This window comes from Triticum urartu, chromosome 5 (assembly GCF_003073215.2).
Source record: "Triticum urartu cultivar G1812 chromosome 5, Tu2.1, whole genome shotgun sequence".
In the NCBI taxonomy this organism is placed as follows: domain Eukaryota; kingdom Viridiplantae; phylum Streptophyta; class Magnoliopsida; order Poales; family Poaceae; genus Triticum; species Triticum urartu.
The window spans coordinates 338,445,249-338,466,761 of record NC_053026.1 but is presented as its reverse complement, the minus strand read 5'-3'; the positions used below and the strand labels follow the sequence as shown (position 1 = coordinate 338,466,761).

At 42.5% G+C, this 21,513-nt stretch overlaps 2 protein-coding genes across 3 annotated transcripts; both read left to right on the top strand.

Moving 5' to 3' along the window:
• Positions 1-1,178: 1,178 nt before the first annotated feature.
• LOC125508905 lies at positions 1,179-5,767 on the top strand. Of its 2 annotated transcripts, XM_048673706.1 has the most exons (7): positions 1,179-1,475; positions 2,573-2,815; positions 3,495-3,668; positions 3,866-3,972; positions 4,397-4,722; positions 4,920-5,341; positions 5,418-5,767. In XM_048673706.1, exons 1-7 carry the CDS (start codon positions 1,326-1,328, stop codon positions 5,577-5,579), a joined length of 1,584 nt encoding a protein of 527 aa, XP_048529663.1. In that variant the 5' UTR covers positions 1,179-1,325; the 3' UTR covers positions 5,580-5,767. The 2 variants fall into 2 exon arrangements, with proteins under 2 accessions (XP_048529663.1, XP_048529662.1); XM_048673705.1 differs by having other exon boundaries at positions 4,920-5,767.
• Positions 5,768-9,339: 3,572 nt separating this feature from the next.
• On the top strand, positions 9,340-10,234 carry LOC125555974. Its single transcript, XM_048718777.1, has one exon. The coding sequence runs from the start codon at positions 9,370-9,372 to the stop codon at positions 10,045-10,047; it is 678 nt and encodes a 225-aa protein (XP_048574734.1). The 5' UTR covers positions 9,340-9,369; the 3' UTR covers positions 10,048-10,234.
• The last annotated feature ends 11,279 nt before the right edge of the window (positions 10,235-21,513 follow it).

Genomic DNA, 21,513 nt, shown 5'->3' with positions numbered 1-21,513 from the left:
ATAATTTAATAACGTTTCAATTGACCTTTCATTTTTTTTGTGATCTTGCGAACCAACTTGTGAGTGAATGGTTAGGAGGACAGTAATATCCCTAGTCCACCAGGCAGTGGCGGAGCTAGGGAGAAAATGCTGGAGGGGCGAAAGGCAAATACAACAATCTTGAGGGGGGCAAAGACTACTTTTTCTAATTAAGCACTTTCATTTTATTTTTCTTTAGACATATTGTCAATGTTGGGGGGCCATGGCCCCTTCAGGAATACATGTAGCTCTGTCGGTGCCACCAGGGTTAAGTCCTGGTGCTTGCATTTATTCTGTATTTATTTCAGGATTTCCGACTATGCATTTTTAGTGGGAGGAGATGTTTCCATCAACTACGAGACGTCTACAACGACTTTGTAAATTTTCAAGATGATATGTCGGCGCAGTCTCTTGGAGATACTCATAGGGGTAGTGTGCGCGTGCATTCATATCAGTGAGTGTATGCATGTATATATATGAGCACTTGCGTCTGTACTGTGTTAAAAATATATTATTTGTGATCTCTATGTTGATTTTAAATAGGTTATTTAAATCACACAAATCCAAAGTCCATATGTATTTTGATTTTGTTTAGCATATGTATTTTATAATCATTTTTCTAAAGTGAGAGGCCAGGAGCAGGCTCTGTCTAGGTCCATCCAATTCCAAAGTCCAAGTCTTGTTCCTCCCCTACAATAATTTTGTCACTTTGGTTCTGCGCTGTGAGTGCTCGCCGGCCAGCCACGATCTTATCCACAAGCACAGAGAAGGACAAAGGCCGATGTTGATGCGAACGGATAGCGTCGGCACAGTGGACTGGACGGGGACGGGCCGGCGTGTCCAGGTCACACGCGCACCAACCACGTCACGCCCCCCGCCGCTTCTCCCTTTCCCCCTCCCGCACCGTGGACGCGTGTCGACCGTCCGGGGCGTGACCCAGGTGCCGCCGCTGGCCGCCGGGGAAGGGGAAGCCCACCGCACCGCTGCCGTGGGCAGGGCACGCCTGCCGACCGTCCCCCCTGACGATTCTGCCCCCGCCCGACCACCGCGCATCAGGGGTAGATACGAGAACTCCTCTGGCGCGCCACGGTGGCCTCTCATCCGGATCCAGTTGGCACGTGCTCCGAGCAAAAACAAACAGAGGAGATCTAATCCTGCTTCCTCCTCCTCCCCCGCCCCCGCCGAGATATTTATTTCCCTCCTCCACCTCCCATCCGTCCTCGCTTGCTTGTTCAAACAGCTCTCCTCCTCCGTACAACAACCGCCTCAACGGTGTCCTCCCTCACCTTCGGCTCGAACCGCAGAGGATGGTTCACCTGCCGCACATGGGGAAGCTGCGGCGGGGGGTGAAGGAGGAGGCGGTGGACGACGACGGCGACGCCGCGGGGGCTGCCGGGGCTGAGGCGTCGCCGTTCCATAAGAGGTCCCGCCTCGCGCACCAGCAGCAGCCGCCGCAGGTGGCTTTCCCGTCCTCGTCTTTGCTTCGTTCCTTGCAAAACAGGCGCGAACGTTCCGATATGATTTTGCTTGACTGTTTGTTTTTGCATCGTGATATCCGGACTGATCGTTTCATGTGGTGGGCGCGGGCCCGAAGGAGATTCGAAAATTTCTGGGTTTTCGTCCCCTTTTCCCTCTCTTGGGAGGAGGCCGAGCGAAGGGTACTGAAGTAATCTAGAAAGTGTTACTGCCGATCGATTTTCGCTTGAGTTCAAATCCAACGAAAAATAATCTTCGTTTTATTGAGTCGATACCAAGGTTTTTGGGCAATTGGAGTGATTCTCCTGACGTGTTAGTGCGTTTCTCGTTGTCTGTGTTAATTGATTAACATTCTGAAATTACTACCTCGGTAACTATTTTTTTCTCGAAAAAAAACTAAATACAAGACGTTTTTGCAGTTCAAAAACATTTTATTTTATTGTTTATCTTTTTGCGAAAAAACATACGGGAGTTTGTTTTATTCCTATGTCATAGGGTTACAATTGAGAGACAATAAGTCCTCACAACATGGAGGACATCTACCCCGCAGTACATGACTCGATACATTTTATATTTAGTTACATAGGTAGTAGTAAATTGCTACACCAGCGTGAAAAACTTTTTGTAGAAGGTATGCAAGTTGTCGATGATAGATATGGCACTGGCACGTATGAATGAAAAAGAAAAAAGATCTTGCGCAGTCAAGTCGCTGGAATCTTTTTTGCTCTGAAGATATTATTACTACTAACATACTATATCCGTTCCATTCTTTGGTTTTAGAAATGGACAATATGGACTTCTGGAATTGTACTCTCGAGTACTGATTCGCCAACAATCCGAGCTGTCCGCACTTACATGTTAATCCCCTCTGATGCTAATTCTTAATTAATCCTCTAAGATTCTACCTCTTTCATTTCACAAAAGCAAACGGACGTGCTCTCTGTACAGTCACTGTTTTCCAGTTTTCATCACGGATTTGGAATGCAAATATTATCCTGATTGATAATACTGATAAAATCTTCTTTCACGGTGCTTATTTAATCCTATGCTTGTTGCGTTTTGGGGTTGTGTCATGCAGCAATGGAGCACAGGCGGTGCTAGTGTGTCCAATCAGCAGTCATCGCAACATGATTTCCTTGAGGAGCCTAGTCCACTTGGCTTGCGGCTTAAGAAGAGCCCCTCTCTCGTGGATTTGATCCAAATGAAGCTTGTGCAGGCTGGCAAGGCCAAAGACGCCCGGCATGGTGGCACTGCTAGTGCCTCGGAGAAATTAAAAGCCTCCAACTTCCCTGGTTCTATTCTCAGAATCGGATCTTGGGAGGTTAGTAGCTTTGTCATGTGCTCATTCATGCTGCCACATTGCCCTGTTGTGTCATTCATGGTCCCCCGATGATACTTGTTTTTAGTAGAAATTGACATAATTGACTGGGTGTAACTTACATCCTCTGGTCATGACAACAATTCCATGTTGAATACCGTCCTTCAGTATTAACTGAATATAAATGCATACACGTCTCTTTGATAATAATCTCTTGTTGCTTGCATTGTTGAGATTCAAGTTGATCCATTCCATTGTCTCTAACTGTGTTTAGTATTAATACTATTATTACAGTTAGCCGGTGTTACTTCTGAAGATCAGACAATCTGTTCTACATGAATGCCACGCCTAATCCTTTTTAGCTCATAATCATAGTGATCTCATGATGAGAGCTTGGTACCTTTAGTTTCTGGCCTGCCATGGTGGCAATGGAAGCGAATTTCGGGCTTGAAGCCTAATCTCCGTGACATTAGTTTATTTATAGATTGATATCCCATAGCACAAGATGTTATGAAATGAGCTTGCTATATTGCAAAGCACACAGGGGGCAATATGTAGTTCTAGAGACCTATGCACATTGACTATACCTATTTAGTTAGTGTCGTTTGTTCATTTGTTTGTTTTCTTATCTGTGTTTCAACTGATTCATTTATGTTAAGCTTTATACTTCGTATATAAACAGTGGGTATCAAGGTACGAAGGTGATCTGGTTGTGAAATGCTATTTTGCAAAACACAAACTCGTGTGGGAAGTACTGGATGGTGGTCTCAAGAGTAAAATTGAGATACAGTGGTCTGATATCTGTGCACTTAAGGTGGTTTGTCCAGAAACGGAACCTGGCACCCTGGAAATCGCGGTAAGCACTTGTATATACATGGAGTCAGTAATGCAAATTACTGCAAAGTTAATTATTTATTATGGATCACATCATCATATTATATTAATAGGACGCTAAAGATCTAGTTCAGTAATATTCCTGTCCATTTTCGCCTTTTTGGGGCCGTTGTTACATATTCTTTCTGTTGCTAATTTTCTTTTTCTTGTTTTTTCCAGTTGTCTAGGCAACCACTTTTCTTCAGAGAAACGAATCCGCAGCCAAGGAAGCACACTTTGTGGCAGGCAACTTCTGATTTTACTGCTGGACAGGCAAGCATGCACAGGTACATGTTCATGTATGGTGGCAGATGTTTATTAAATCTTAGAATATATGCAGTGAACTTCTATTGTTGTTTTTGCTTGCTCTGTTCTATTAGATGGGCTAATTAGGCTTTCGCTAGTTTCTTCCTAGCTTTTGTAGCCTGGTTTCTTGGTCCTTCTGTGGTTTTCTTCATTTTCCTGGTTGTACTTTGCGTCATTTTGGCCCCTTCTAATACAAATGAGACACATTTTCATGTGGAGAGAAAAAAAGCATATGCTGTGAACTTCACATTCAAATATTGTGAAAGACATGGCATAGTGGATTTTAGTGCCGTTTCTCGAGAAACCATTGTGAAAGACAGATTCAAGCCTACATCACAATCAAGTAGGTTCTCAATACACGAAGTTACACTGGTGCCTGAACTTCCGAAAATCCTTTATTTTCAGGAGGCACTTTCTTCAGTGTGCGCCCGGAATGATGAATAAGCATGTGGAGAAGCTTGTTCACTGTGACCCACGTCTATGCTCGCTAAGCCAGCAAAATGAGATCACGTTGGAGAATCCGTATTTTGAATCAAGATCTTCCATATTTGAAGATCCAGATGATGTGAAGTGCCAAAATTTTGTGCATAATAAAGATGATGACGATCAGTTAACCCCCCAAAGATTTAGGGAACTATTACAGCATCATTCTGCATCCGGTAGGATAGATGCTGAAGAGAGACAGGAAGCTGGAACATCAGATGGCTTGCCTCAAGGTTTCTCTAATTCAGGTGAACATAATTATTATAATACGTAACATTTTTCATTGATGATGTCTTAGGTCATGCTATGCTACTGAATCATAGTCACTGTTCAGAATAATTATTTGAATTTGTTTTCTGTTTTTTTTTCACAAATTACAACTAGGATCTTTGTAACATGTAACTGTGAATGACTTTGCTCATCATCTTTTTTTTTTCCATTCCAGTTGCTGACAGTCAAGTGATTAAACAAGACGATGGTTCCAGTGTGGGTGAACCACATACAAACATCCTTAGTTGGAACGGTTTTAAGTTGCCAGGGATCCGGCGCTCCATGTCCAAGAGTGAGATAGCAAACCACATTGGGCACCACATCTACAGACATATGTATTCAGGGAACCTACCCGCAGCTGATGGTGGTGCTGGCACATCAGGTAAACTGGCCATAGACGACATTACCCGGTACCTCATAAACGACTCTCAGATCCTCGATGGTGGCAATGACTCAACGGGTAAACTAGCATTTGATGAGATGACCCGGCAACTTCTGAACGACTCCCAAATCACTATTGCTGCTGATGAGAGGATGCTCATGTCAAGAGTCAATTCTCTGTGTTCATTGATCCAGAGAGATTCAGGCACAGGCCAGGTAAACTCTGGTGTTCACAGTGATAATAATGAGATTTATGAGAGAAAGCCCCAAGCTTATGCGCCTCTTGTTGAAGGAGACGGTGGCAATGGCTCATTGCCTCCAAGGCAAGAACCATTTGGGGACCTGCTTACGCATCTGCCGCGCATCTCATCATTTCCTCATTTCTTGTGAGTTTGGTTCCGAGGGAAACAAAATGTGCAGTGGGGCCTGCAGGTTGATGAACTGTTGTGTGTAGAAATTTTTGCCGGGAATCAACATGACTCTTTTGTTTCTTCTTTCTTGTATGTACAGTATCAGGTAGGATAATTTTAGGCAGGCTCGTTTGGCTCCATAACACGACTGTCCTATGTTCTATGCTGTGGTTTTGGTTGTTTGAAGTGTCTATATTAATCCAAGTTTGTATAAAATATCCTGTTATTCTTACTCTGTATACGAATTAGTATTCTAAAACCTTTTAGGGCAAGTGGAGTAAGTACCATATAAAAGATTGTAGGTGTATCTTTCTCCTTAATTTGTCCCACTAGCTCCATTCAATGGGGCGAACCGTCGAGAAGGTGGGACGCCTTTCTACAGTATGGGTGTGTTTGGTTTGGGGGATATGTTTGAGTGGTTGTGGGTATCCCCAGCCACTTAGATAGGGATAGCCTCTTTTTCTGTTTGGTTGGAAGGGATTTCAAGTGGTTGAAGATAGCCAAACTGATGTTTGGTTTGAAGGATAGGGATGGTATATTGTTGAGAGGACATATTTCCCATGAGATGGTGTGATAACCTGAATAGATGTATTTATTTCTGTTTTTTCTAATTTAACTCTTGCACAAGTAAACATAAAAATATGCAGTAGTTCAACAAAAAAGAACACACGTCTCTAAAATGAACTATAAACCAATTTGCACAAGAAAATATGAAAATTTATTCTAAAAAAATTGAAAATTTGCAGTAGGTCATAAGAAAAGCACACACTTGTGTAAAACGTACTATAAACCAAATACTTGGGATTCTTTTCTAAAGCGAACTATAAAATCTAGATTTCCAGTTGGTTTGTCTTTGTTTTTTCCTTGTGTGTTTTTGTTGGTTTCAATTGATTTTATTCAGATTCATTTTTATGTTCTCATTTGAAATGAAAAATCATGAATATTTTCCCTGATCAATAGATTAAGCTATCCAATGAGTTATGAATCTTTTTTCTTCTCCCTTCTCTTTTCTGTTTTGCTCTGTTACTCTTTTTGCAAATGGTTGGTCACCACTCTTAGGCTTTTAATTCTCTGCTTGTGGTGGGTCTCCAATCTTGATCCGGTGCTGACTTAATAGGGAAACCCACCAAGAAACTTCCCCCTTTTATACACCTGCCGGTCTGGTTTTTTAAAACATATTCCAAATCTGTGAACCTTTTTTTAAAAAATCAGAAAACTTTTAAATTCACATTTTATTAAATTAGTAAACATTATTCAATCTCATGGATATTTTCAAAATACTTTACCATTTTTTTATAAATCTGTTAGAAACTGCTGTTGGTCTTTTGGAAGTTAACACATTGACAATTTTTTTAAGGGAACAAGCAACAACGACTTTTCACTGCATGTATCAGCAGTTTTTTTGGAAACGAACGAGATAAGAGGGGCTAAAATGGGCCAGCCCAAATATGCGTTTTAACATTGAATGGGAGGGAGGAGCTCGAAAATATTTGACCGAAATCACTAGCTAGAGAGTACTTCCTCCGTCCGAAAATACTTGTCACCAAAATAAATAAAAGTGGATGCATCTAGACGTATTTTAGTTTTAGATACAATTTTTTTATTCATTTTGATGACAAAAATTTTCGGACGGAGGGAGTACGTCTTATAAAGGGACGCATTAATTTAACGACACTTGTCACAAGTCAGGAGTTTTGTGCCTTTTTTCATTTATTCGTTTTTTGAAATGTTTTCTTTCTATGAATTGTATGTCCAAATCATGGACGGTTTTCATCATTGCGTTACTCGGGTAAAGATCTTCGAAACTACATCTCATATTAATAGATTTGGATAGACTATTCAAAAAACCCCAAAAAGATGCAAAATAAACAATTAAAAAAAAACCCGAAAAAACATGGAACTCCATCCCCCCCCCCCCTCCCAGAAAAATAACCACAAAATATCGGGAGCACAAACACGTTTGTCATTTTTTTTGAAAGCAATGTCTTTCACTTTTCCAAAGCACAACTTTGCTTTTCATTGTTTTAAAGGCACAACTATATGTGCTCTTCCTGTTGAAGCACACAGTTATGTTTCTCACAACTATGCTTCATGGAGTAGCATATTTGTGCTTTTCACAGGGTGTGCCTCACAGGTGAAAAAAGTACACTCTTTTTCTTTCAAGAAACCTAGGAAAACTCGAGCAAAATCAGAATAAAACAGAAGTAAAAAACCCAAAAAGCATGCAAAAAAAAGACCTGCAGATGCATCCAACATGTGACACGTGATGGCTGAAGATGCTTCCCGCACTCTTGCAACTAACCCGCTGGGAAGCCTGCGAGGGGTTACTCATTAATTCGTCCATCCCGTACTTGACATCTTCTCTTCCGTTCAACACGGCTCAAGACCCGTTTGTCAATTTTTCCTCTTTCGTCCTTTATACCTCATTCATCTTTTCTTCTGTTTTTTTCTTTGTTCATTTCTTATATTTTTATTCTATTAATATTTTAGAAAATAATTAAATACATATATTTTGAAACATAAAAAAATAGGATTTTTGAAAATCATGAATTTTAAAAAATGTTAAAATAACGTAAAAAAGTTATCTTAACTAAAAAAATGTAGGTGGCATATGAAAAGTAATATATGTTACGTTTAAAAATGTTCACGTGTTACAAATAATATATGTGACATTATAAAAAAATTAATCACATATGTGAAAAATAATTAAAGGTATATAAAATAAATGTTTCAAATGTATATGGAAAATGTCAATATCATACAAAAAATGTTTTTGACACTTTCAAAGTGTTCATGCTTTTCATAAAACTGTATGTGACATTATTAGAAAATGTTAATCATGTTTTTAGAAAATGTTAAATGTACATCAAATAGATATTCTAGATGTATATGGAAGTGTACAATGTCTATGAAAAAGTAGACATCAAACATGTCTATAATGTTTAAAACCGAAGAGAGAAACAAAGAAAAAAGAAAATGTAAAAGAAAATGCTAATCATGTTTTGCAAAATGTTACAAATTATATAAAAAACGTTTTTACGTATACGGAGAATATATTATGCGTATGAAAATAATAGACATCAAAACATATAGCTAAAAGAAGAATCTTAATTATGTATTTTAAAAGTGTTCGAGGTGCATAGCTTTTTCACATGTGTACTCTAAAAATGTACTCCTATCCTATAATTAAAAATGATCTTATATTATAAGACGAATAGAGTACATATATACTGAAAAAGACTTGTATTAAAAAGGGAAACCGCAGAAAACTGATAAAGAAACAAAGGAAACAGAAAAATCAAAAGCCGAAGAATAACAATGAAACACAGTGAAAATCCAATAAGACTTGGAAACCATCTGAATACCCCCCCCCCCCCAAAGTAAAAAGAAATAATAAAACAAAAATAAAGAGAAAAACCCTTGAAAACATCTAAAAAACAATAAATAACCCCAATAAATCGACAAAAATGAAAAGAAAACTTAGTTTTTGCCCATTTTGTTTATGCAACTCTAGAGTTTGATATGTCGTTTTTGCTACTCTTAACTTTTAACAATGCATCACAAATATCATTCCGTGGCAAAAACAATAATTTTTTATTCACTTTTGTCATTTTTAGCTTTTGACAATGTATCACAATTACCACTCTGCCACTGTGGAATCCTAGAATAACATAAGCAAAGTGGTAAAAAACTGGAGGGGCAAAAACAAAGTTTCCCTAAAATAAACTGTAAAGACAAACTCTATTGAAAAGAAGGAATATAAAATGCAAACAGACGGGTGTCACAGTTTCGGAATACACTCGATTCAGGCGTTTCGACGCTGCTAGATTGCCCATGCGCTGTACCTCCCGTTACAGTTTTAATATCTCGGCACCGAATGGAGGGCTCACATGTGCATCTCCCCGTACCGCACGCGGCAGCTCGCTGGCGCCGCCTCGTCGAGCTTGCGACACCTGCCCCTTCTACGTGTTGCATTCTTTACACCACCTCATGAGTCATGACACACTTCACGAAGCTCTCGCTTACATACAGCAGCCGTCGCACGAGCCTCCGCCAGAGACAGAACCACCCACGCAGAAGACGGATTCACGCAACACACCACACGCACGCACGTACGCCGGTGACAAGCGGAAGGAGGACGCCGGCATGGCGAAGAGCGGCACGGAGGAGTGGCGTCGCAACGCCGACACGCACAAGATGAGCCCGGAGGAGGTCCGGGCCGCGGGGGTGGAGGCGTCCATGCGCCCGCCGGGCCGTGGCGGCGGCGCCGGGGAGGTCCTGCACCAGCGAGGCGGCCGCCTGCCGTACGGGCCCGGGACGATGGCGCTGATGGGGTTCGGCATCGTCGGCGCCATCGGCTACCTGGTGCTGTACCAGAAGGCGAGGCCCGGCACGCCGGCCACGGAGGTCGCCAAGGTGGCCGTCGGACACGGCGACCCTGCCGTCGGCCGCGAGGTCCAGAAGCGCCAAGACGAAGCGCAGCCGCCGCCACCGCCACGCGAAGGGAAGTAGACTAGTTTAGTAGCAGAAGAGCTGGAGGATTTGCGGCGTTTGTGCTTCGAGTTACTTCTGACTCGATTTTATCTGCTAGCCGCGCTTCTCAGCTTGGGTACCTTTTGTCGTGGACCATGCACGCGTGTGACTTTCTATCAGAAATGACACAGCAGAAATAAATAATCGTAGATGTATTAGTTGCTTCTAATATTCGAGAAACCGGCAGTGACGAGTAAAGATGTGAAACCAGTATGTTGGGCAGAGTTCACTATCTTTGATCTTTGGGTTGGTCCTGACAGTATGGCAAACTCCAATGCGCAGGTCTAAAGGTGGTTTTGTCCGCTTTTTACCGTTTGGTTCGTCAGTTGGTCGTTGTTCGTCTCGTGTCAGTCAATCTGGGCAGTGCGTCCAATCGGTCTCGCCTCGAGCAATGCTACACTCACGGGGTGTTTACGGGGTTGATTAAGTATTAATGGCTAGGATTTAATTACGGGGTCTCACCTCTTTCCTTTTTCAAAGTTTTCTAATTTAAACATTTCTATACATATAAATTAAATAAACAACTAAAAATAAAACATTGCACATAATTAATAAATAAGTCACATAGTTTTTTACAACACAATAAATAAAAATCATACCAAATGAATTTAAATTATAGCAAAGACATTGCACAATAAATAAAAATCATACCAAATCAATTTATAATTATAGCAAATCCATTAAAGAAAATGGGGGGCGGCACAGGGACAGCGGCGTACTCACTGGGTGTCATGGGACATTATGCTAAGGCCCAACGGCATGGGATTCCGAGATATAAAACTTTTTAATCAAGCGCTGTTTTAATCAAGCGCTGCTAGCCAAGCAGGCATGGAGGCTAATTGAGAACCCCAGAGCTTATGTGCGCAGGTGCTCAAGACGAAATACTATCCTAACGAGTTTTTGGTGGATACAGACTTCACAGGCAATGCGTCCTCAACCTGGCAAGCCATTGAATATAGGCTGGAGCTCCTTAAGAAAGGGATTATCTGGCGTATCGGTAACGGCTCCCAAGTCTGTATATGGCGTGATCCTTGGATCCCTCGTGATCAGTCTCGGCGACCAATGACTCCGAAGCGACGGTGCCGACTCAAGTGGGTTTCTGATCTCCTCAATGCGGATGGTACATAGAACAATGACCTCCTGCGGCAGCATTTTTATCAGCCAGATATATATAGCATCCTTCAGATCAAGACTTCCTCCTGCGGCAGCATTTTTATCAGCCAGATATATATAGCATCCTTCAGATCAAGACTTCCAACAGGCTAGAAGCTGACTTCCTTGCGTGGCATCCGGATAAACATGGCTGCTTTTCTGTACGGAGCGCCTATTACCTGGCTTCGCGAACGCATGGAGGCGCAGGGCTGTGGTGCGTCGAGTATTCGGCCGGACGGACGGCGGCCAGTCTGGGACCTAATCTGGAAGAACGGGGCACCAGCTAAAGTATGTGTATTTGCATGGAGTGCTGCTCGGGAGTCCCTAGCTACTCAAGCTACCAAGAACCGCATGCATATGGAGCAAGATCCTACATGTGTACTATGCGGCCATGCGGTGGAGGATGTACATCATGCCCTAGTACAATGCCCCCATGCAGCGGCACTCTGGGCAGCCATGAGAGACTACTGGGACCTCCCGACCATAAAAGACCTGCGTGATGCCGAGCCCGAATGGCTGTTTCGTCTGCTTGACAACCTGTCTGATGTACAGAGGTTGGCTTCCCTGATGATCATGTGGAGGATTTGGTACGCGAGGAATGAGATCACTCATAATAAACCACCAGTTCCGATCGAGGCTTCGCGCAGATTTCTCACGAGCTATATCACATCTTTGCTTGCGATACAGCAGCACCCGGAGGCGGATTTGACAAAAGGAAAGCAGGTGATTGACCTCTCAGGAAGCATGCCGAAGAGCACACATGCAATAACAGTAGCGCCGCGCTGGGAGGTTCCCGATGCAAACCATGCAAAACTTAATATTGATGGCGCTTTTGTTAAGGAAAATGGCACGGCTGGGGCTGGCATGATTTCACGTGATCATGAAGGTGATGTCATTTTTGCCGTGATACGGGTCCTTTTTAACTGTGGTGATCCCTTGGAAGCCGAGATGGCGGCGCTGGATGAAGGACTACAACTTGCTCTCCATTGGACTAACCTGCCGCTGCTTGTTGAAACGGATTGTGGCGAGCTGTTAAAGATGGTGCAGTCGAAAGATAAAGACCGGTCGAGGTATGCGTACCGGGTTAATGAGATCAGAAGAGTTCTGGCTCAAGAAAGAAACATTAGTCTAGCTAAGATCAGCAGGCACGCAAATTTGGCAAGCCACACCCTAGCTTGTATGGGTCGCTCGCAACAGCGCACGGCATGCTGGCTCCGGAATTCCCCTAGGGAGATAGCTAGCATTGTCGAATCTGAATGTAATCATCATAGTTGATCAATGAAAAGTTCCTTTCCCGCAAAAAAATTAAAAAAATGGGAAAATATAACTATAGCAAATACATTGAAAGAAAAAGGGCAAATGTATTCATTGATTTTCTATGTAAGTCATATAATTGATTTTCTATGTAAGTCACATGCTTGAACATGCTCGAACTGTTGGAAATATCAGCACCGTTTCGATTAGACTAATCTACGAGTAAATTATAAACATGAAAATGATAATATACATCTTATATCGATATCTATGAACGAATAGAAATGAAACATCTATAAACATACCATATACGACTAGCACATGAATGAGTAATTATCTATGAACATATAGAAATGAAACATCTATAAACATACCATATACGACTAGCACATGAACGAGTAACAATATAGACGGCTAGTACATGAACTGAGTAAACAAGGGATAAACATATCATATCCTCCGATTGGCCAGGTCAATGTGGGGTGGCGGCAATAGCAGCCTCGGCGTCATTCGTGGCCTTTTCTTGACGTCCGCGTCTTCGATCATGATGTTCGTCTTCGATCATGATGTCAATGCAGGGGAAGTAGTGAAAGTAGAGGAGGGTGAAGTCGGGGACGGATCATGAGCGGTCGTGTCAAGTTCCAAAAGCCTTATTACCATTCTTCCGGATAGAATCTCGAACGACAAGGTCCCAAAGGCACCTGCTCTCCTTACCAACCGTGCACGCGATCATCAGGATGGGATTGCCGGAAGCAGCACACTAAAAGGAACAATAGATGGCAGTTAGGGTTGTGCAGGAGGGAGTTAGTGAGTTACGTTTCACTCCACATGCCAACGCCTCCTTATGTAGTCCACGAACAGCTCACGATTCGACGTCTCAGACAGTGGCACTTTCGTTAGCCACTAATTAATTAATTCATAATTAATTAACCATTTTGATCGGCAAAAATAAGGACCGACTCAGCTCATTCCCGCAACCCGCGGCGCACGTGCTTCGTGGCAGGGCATGGCGAGGCGAAGCGGGTGGCGGAGAAGGAGGAGCGCGTGTACAACTCCTCTTCTCAAGCTCCCATTGACTGAGGTAGAGCAACCCTTATAAAGGGGTCTCACTCTTCTTACTGCAACAGTACGGTAGTAAACTTCCCACCTCTTGTCATGCACCTAAATAGGCCTTAGAGATTAACCAAGGATTGTTGTCTTATATGGATCAAAGCCCATCTATAATTCAACTATCCCCCACTAGATCTCGAGGCACATGAGTTTATCAACTGTTCCAAGCAATATTTGATATACCCAAATTTTCAGTGGAACTGTTAAGTTGAATTTCAATCTAGAACAATAGGATGAGACTTTTTCACAACTGAACAATGGACTATGCCTTGAATTGCCAGTTTAGCATGCAAAAGTTTCGCGTATTATCCGCTGATACGTGGCTGCCAAAGGCTAAACCCCACGGGTGGAGTTTATTAGTCATACTCCTACCTTCTCATGAGCTTCCTAGAGATTACCCAATCTCATAGACTGCGACCAGCAGTTGGACTCACATATGTGTGTTCCTCCAAAGAATGCTCTGTAAGATAGTATCTTGCTTACACAAGCTTTGGAACACATTAAGACAAAAGTCAGTCTGCCTTACAGATTACGAGAGTATTGCATCTCCAACAGAGTGAGTTAGTAAGGATACTCTCCTCAGTTGATCACTGAATTCTTTTCCCTGTCCTAATTCATGGAATCTCCGATCACATAGGTCGGGTTATCCCCATGGGTCTTATGCCTATCTCCCTCAGTGCATTTTCTATCACAATCCGTGATACCCCTTTCGTAAAGCGATCCGCTAGATTCTTAGCCATGCTATCACTCCGGAGTTTCTAGAATGTCGAACGGATTTTAATCTTCTTCTTTTGTGCTTTGTGGATTGCATGTTGTCCTTTGAACTCTTAGCCTTAGCAATCATTGTTTGATTATCACATTCATAAGGATAGTCGACATCGGCTTATCAACGACTGACAAATCTATCAAGAGCTCTCGAAGACATTCTGCTTTGACGTAAGATGTATCTAATGCTGCGAGTTCTACTTCCACAGTCGATCTTGTTAAGATCCCCTGCTTGCAAGACTTCCAGGAAACAACACCACCATCAAGTGTGAAGACATATCCACTTGTGGCTTTCGTCTCATCAATATCAAATATCCAATTTGAATTACTATACCCTTCAAGTACCGCCGGGTACCTAGAATAGTGAATTCTGTAGTTCATAATACCTTGCAAGTAACACATGACTCGCTCAACAGCATGCCAGTGCACAACTCCCAGATTGGAAACAAATTGGCTTAGTTTACACACAGCAAAAGAGATGTCAGGCCGAGTAGCACAAGCTAGATACATGAGTGAACCAATCACTTGAGAGTATCTCAATTGATCTACAACTATGCTTTTGAACTTTCGAATCCGCATGCTAGGATCGTGTTATAGAAGGTTTGCAGTCCAAATATCCAAAATGGCTCAAAATCTTCTCAACATAGTGGGATTGCAAAAGTGTACACCCTCATTATCTCTCCGTAGCTTGATGTTCAAGATAACATCAACCACACCCAGGTCTTTCATCTCGAAGCTATGAGATAGAAAATCCTTGATCCCTTTAATGACTTTGAGGTGGGTCCCAAATATCAGTATGTCATCGACATACAAACATAGTATAACTCCTTCGCTCCCACCATAGAGATAGTATACAAATTTGTCAGCTTCTCTAACAACAAAGCCACTAGATGTCAAAGTTGTATTGGACTTCTCATGCCATTGCTTAGGTGCTTGTTTCAGGCCATACAAATATTTCAATAGCTTGCACACCTTTCTTTCTTGACCATTTACTACAAAGCCATTTGGCCGTTTCATGTAAATTTCCTCGTCTAGCTATCCGTTAAGGAAAGCCATCTTAACATCCATCTGATGGACGAGAAGACCATGCGAGGCAGGCAACGAGAGTAACACTTGAATGGTTGTCAGTCTAGTCACATGTGAGCAAGTATCGATGAGATCTTCTTCTTTTTGGGTATAACCCCTTGGCCACAAGACTAAACTTGTACTTCTTCTCCACAGTACCAATGGGCCTAAACTTGTTTTTGAGCACCCACTTACATCCCAATGGCTGGTAACCATAAGGATAATCAATGATATACCATGCCCCGTTAGCCAAGATGGAATCCATCTCGGAAAGGACCACATCCTTTCAGTAGTCAGCATCTGGTGATGCTTAAGCTTCTGAAATGGAACTAGGAGTGTCGTCATCCACGAGGGACACGAGGAAATCATCACCAAAGGACTTTGCAGTCCTCTGTCTCTTGCTCCTAATAGGAGCTTCCTAGTCATCCTCCATGGAACATTCATCACTTTTGTGCTCATAACATTCCATTAGAATGACAAGTTGATACGTCTCCAACGTATATATAATTTTTGTTTTTCGCATGCTATTATAGTATCAATCTTGGATGTTTTATATGCAATCATATATCATTTTTTGGGACTAACCTATTAACCCAGTGCCAAGTGCCAGTTGCTGTTTTTGCCTATTTTTGGTTTTCCAGAAAATCGCTACCAAACGAAGTCCAAACGCTATGAAACTTTTTAACAATTTTTTTGGACAGGAGAGACCCTAGAAGCTTCGAGAGGAGACCAGAAGGCAAACAAGGAGATGACAACCTAATTCCACCTCTATAAATTCTCTAAAATCGGGAAACCAATAGAGAGCCACCCAAAACACTTTTTGTGCTGCCCCAAGTGTTTGTTCTTCCGCGATCCCATCTGGAGGCCTTTTCAGGTACTCTGCCAGAGGGGGAATCGATCACGAAGGGCTTAAACATCAACCTTACCGCCCTTCCGATGATGCGTGAGTAGTTCACCACAAACCTACGGGTCCATAGCTAGTAGCTAGATGGCTTCTTCTCTCTCTTTGATCTTCAATACAATGTTCTCCTCGATGTTCTCAGAGTTCTATTCGATGTAATCTTCTTTTGCGGTGTGTTTGTTGGGATTCGATGAATTGTGGGTTTATGATCAGATTATTCATGAGAAATATTTGAGTCTTTTCTGAATTCTTTTATGCATGATTATTATAGATTTGTATCTCTCTCCGATTTATCTGTTTAGTTTGGCCAACTAGATCGACTAATCTTGCAATGGAAGAGGTGCTTTGTAATGGGTTCAATCTTACGGTGCTCTATATCCTAGTAACATAGTAGGGGACAAGACACATATTTATATTGTTGCCATTAAGGGGAAAACGACGGGGTTTATTCATATTTTTTGGATTTACTTTGTCTACATCATGTCATCTTTGCTTAAGGCGTTACTCCGTTTTATCAACTTAATACCCTAGATGCATGCTGGATAATGGTCGATGGGTGTGAGTAATTATAGTGGATGCAGGCAGGAGTCAGTCTACTTGTCTCGAACGTGATGCCTATATACATGATCATTGTCTTGAATATTGTCATAACTATGCGCTTTTCTATAAATTACCCAACAACAATTTGATTGCCTACCATATGCTTTGTGTTCGAGAGAAAAGCCTCTAGCAGAAACTATGGCCCCCGGGTCTACTTTTATCATATATAAAATCCAGTTGCAATTTTATTACCATTATTTTATCATGTATTTTATTTTATCTATCTCCACTATGAGCTATCTCCACTATGAGATTTGATCCTCGCAAATAACCGCCAACGGGATTGACAACCCCTTCATCACGTTGGGTGCAAGCATTTGCTTTTGTGTGTGCAGGTACTGCTAACAAGGTTCCGCGTGGTTCTGCTACTGGATTGATAACCTTGGTTCTTAACTGAGGGAAATACTTATCTCTACTGTACTGCATCATCCTATCCTCTTCGAGGAATTTCCAACGCATCTCACAAGTAGCACAAGTTCAGGAGTCTCATCAGATTCCAGTCTAGAAGTGCTTTGCATATCTCTCATGGGAAAAATATCCTAAAAAAGTAGCATCTTTAGACTCCATGATCGTACCGACCTTCACGTCGTGTACATCAGATTTCACCACTAGAAATATATAGACGACGCCATGCTTGGCATAGCCAGGAAAAGGCAGTCCACAGTCTTTGGTCCCAACTTACGCTTTTTGTTTATCAGCACATTGATTGTCGCCCAACGGCCCCAAGTGCACAAGTAAGAGTGTATTTCTTTTTTCTCCCATTGCTCATAGGAAGTAGTCTCATTATCCTTCAATGGAACTTTATTCAGGACATGACATAATGTCAATACAGCCCACCCACCATGCCTTGGATAAAACCTATGCATTTAACATGGCATTAACCAAATCTGTTAGAATATGTTTTTTTCCATTCGACAGCCCCCTTTGATTGGGGTGAATAGGGAGCATCCTCTCATGAATAATGCCATGTTTCGCACAAAATAAATCGAACTCATTAGAAAAATACTCTCGACCATGATTAGACCGAACTCGTTTTATTTTGTTTCCAAGTTGGTTCTCAACTTTTGCATTATAGATTTTAAAGTAGTGTAGAGCCTCATCCTTAGTATAAATCCACATAGCATAATCTAGTGGAATCATCAATCAATCTCATAAAATATTTCTTTCCACTTTTAGTTAACACTGAAGGAAATATGCCCTAGTGGCAATAATAAAGTTGTTATTTATATTTCTTTATATCATGATAAATGTTTATTATTCATGCTAGAATTGTATTAACCGGAAACTTAGTACATGTGTGAATACATAGACAAACAGAGTGTCCCTAGTATGCCTCTACTAGACTAGCTCGTTAATCAAAGATGGTTAAGTTTCCTAGCCATAGACATGTGTTGTCATTTGATGAACGGGATCACATCATTAGAGAATGATGTGATGGACAAGACCCATCCGTTAGCTTAGCACTATGATCGTTTAGTTTATTGCTATTGCTTTCTTCATAACTTATACATGTTCCTATGACTATGAGATTATGCAACTCCCGAATAACGGAGGAACACTTAGTGTGCTATCAAACGTCACAACATAACTGGGTGATTATAAAGATGCCCTATAGGTGTCTCCGATGGTGTTTGTTGAGTTGGCACAGATCAAGATTAGGATTTGTCACTCCAATTGTCGGAGAGGTATGTCTGGGCCCTCTCGGTAATGAACATCACTATAAGCCTTGCAAGCAATGTAACTCATGAGTTAATTGCGGGATGTTGCATTACAGAACGAGTAAAGAGACTTGCCGGTAACGAGATTGAACTAGGTATTGAGATACCGACGATCAAATCTCGGGCAAGTAACATATCTATGACAAAGGGAACAACGTATGTTGTTATGCGGTTTCACCGATAAAGATCTTTGTAGAATATGTGGGAGCCAATATGAACATCTAGGTTCCGCTATTGGTTATTTACCGGAGATGTGTCTCGGTCATGTCTACATAGTTATCGAACCCATAGGGTCCGCACGCTTAATGTTCGGTGACGATCAATATTATGAGTTAATGTGTTTTGATGTACCGAAATTAGTTCGGAGTCCCATATATGATCACGGACATGACAAGGAGACTCGAAATGGTCGAGACATAAAGATTGATATATTGGACGACTATATTCGGACACCGGAAGTGTTCGAGGTGATTTCGGAGAAAACCGGAGTGCCGGAGGGTTGCCAGAATCCCCCGGGGAAAGATTGGGCCTACATGGGCCATAGGGAAGAGGGGAGGCAGCCCACAAGGGGTAGCCACACCCCCTCCCTATAGGGAGTCCAAATTGGACTAGGGAGGGGGGCGTGCCCCCATTTTCCTTCGCCTCTTCCTCTCCTTTCCCTCTTTCCCCTTCTCCTCCTAGTAGGACTAGGAAAGGAGGAATCCTACTCCTACTAGGAGGAGGATTCCTCCTCCCTTGGCGCGCCCCTAGGGCCGGCCGGCCTCCCCCTTGCTCCTTTATATACGGGGCAGGGGGCACCCTAGGACACACAAGTTGATTGCTTTTAGCCGTGTGTGGTGCCCCCCTCCACCATAATCCACCTCGGTCATATCGTCGTAGTGCTTAGGCGAAGCCCGACACTGGTAGCTTCATCATCACCGTCATCACGCCGTCGTGCTGACGAAGCTCTCCCTCGACACTCAGCTGGATCAAGAGTTCGTGGGACGTCACCGAGCTAAACGTGTGCAGATCGCGGAGGTGCCGTACTTTCGGTGCTAGGATCGGTTGGATCGTGAAGACGTTCGACTACATCAACCGCTGAGGGAGTCTTGGATTAGGGGGTCTCCGGATAGCCGGACTATATCCTTTGGCCGGATTGTTGGACTATGAAGATACAAGATTGAAGACTTCGTCCCGTGTCTGGATGGGACTTTCCTTGGCGTAGAAGGCAAGCTTGGCAATACGGATATGTAGATCTCCTCCCTTGTAACTGATACGTCTCCATCGTATCTACTTTTCCAAACACTTTTGCCCTTGTTTGGACTCTATCTTGTATGATTTGAATGGAACTAACTCGGACTGACGCTGTTTTCAGCAGAATTGCCATGGTGTTGTTTTATGTGCAGAAAACAAATATTCTCGGAATGACCTGACACTCCACGGAACATCTTAGAAAAAATAATAAAAAATCCTCGCCAAAGATGAAGACCAGGGGGCCCACACCCTTCTCATGAGGGTGGGGGCGCCCCCCCCCTAGGGCGCGCCCCCCTACCTCATGGGCCCCCTGGATGCCCTCCGACGCCAACTCCAACTCTATATATTTGCTTTCGGAGAGAAAAAATCAGAGAGAATAAATCATCGCGTTTTATGATACGGAGCCGCCGCCAAGCCCTAAAACCTCTCGGGAGGGCTGATCCGGAGTCCGTTCGGGGCTCCGGAGAGGGGGATTCGTCGCCGTCGTCATCATCAACCATCCTCCATCACCAATTTCATGATGCTCACCGCCGTGCGTGAGTAATTCCATCGTAGGCTTGCTGGACGGTGATGGGTTGGATGAGATTTATCATGTAATCAAGTTAGTTTTGTTAGGGTTTGATCCCTAGTATCCATTATGTTATGAGATTGATGTTACTATGAGTTTGCTATGCTTAATGCTTGTCACTAGGGCCTGAGTGCCATGATTTCAGATCTGAACCTATTATGTTTTCATGAATATATGTGAGTTCTTGATCCTATCTTGCAAGTCTATAGTCACCTACTATGTGTTATGATCCGGCAACCCAGAAGTGACAATAATCGGGACCACTCCCGGTGATGACCATAGTTTGAGGAGTTCATGTATTCACTATGTGCTAATGCTTTGTTCCGGTTCTCTATTAAAAGGAGGCCTTAATATCCCTTAGTTTCCAATAGGACCCCGCTGCCACAGGAGGGTAGGACAAAAGATGTCATCCAAGTTCTTTTCCATAAGCACGTATGACTATATACGGAATACATGCCTACATTACATTGATGAATTGAAGCTAGTTCTGTGTCACCCTATGTTATGACTGTTACATGATGAACCGCATCCGGCATAATTATCCATCACTGATCCGGTGCCTACGAGTTTTCCATATAATGGTTCTCGCTTATTTAGTTTCCCGCTGCTACTGTTACAATCACTACAAAATACCAAAAACATTACTTTTGCTGTCTTTACTTTTGTTGCCGCTACCACCACTATCATATTACTTTGCTACTAAACACTTTGCTGCAGATACTAAGTTTCCAGGTGTGGTTGAATTGACAGCTCAGCTGCTAATACTTGAGAATATTCTTTGGCTCCCCTTGTGTCGAATCAATAAATTTGGGTTGAATACTCTACCCTCGAAAGCTGTTGCGATCCCCTATACTTGTGGTTTATCAAGACAAATTTCTGGCACCGTTGCCGGAGAGCATAGCTCTATTCTTTGAGTCACTTGGGATTTATATCTGCTGGACACTATGAAGAACTTGAGACATCCAAAAACCAAGATCTATCCCTCAACTACGAGGGGAGGTAAGGAACTGCCATCTAGCTCTGCACTTGATTCACCTTCTGTTATGAGTAAGTTTGTGACACCTACACCTGCTTCTGCT

Coding starts and splice junctions, on each gene's coding strand:
- LOC125508905 (XM_048673705.1), top strand. CDS start 1,326: ATGGTTCACCTGCCGCACATGGGGAAGCTGCGGCGGGGGGTGAAGGAG. Junction 2,816..3,494: donor TCAGAATCGGATCTTGGGAG/GTTAGTAGCTTT, acceptor GTATATAAACAG/TGGGTATCAAGGTACGAAGG. Junction 3,669..3,865: donor CTGGCACCCTGGAAATCGCG/GTAAGCACTTGT, acceptor TGTTTTTTCCAG/TTGTCTAGGCAACCACTTTT.
- LOC125555974 (XM_048718777.1), top strand. CDS start 9,370: ATGCGCTGTACCTCCCGTTACAGTTTTAATATCTCGGCACCGAATGGA.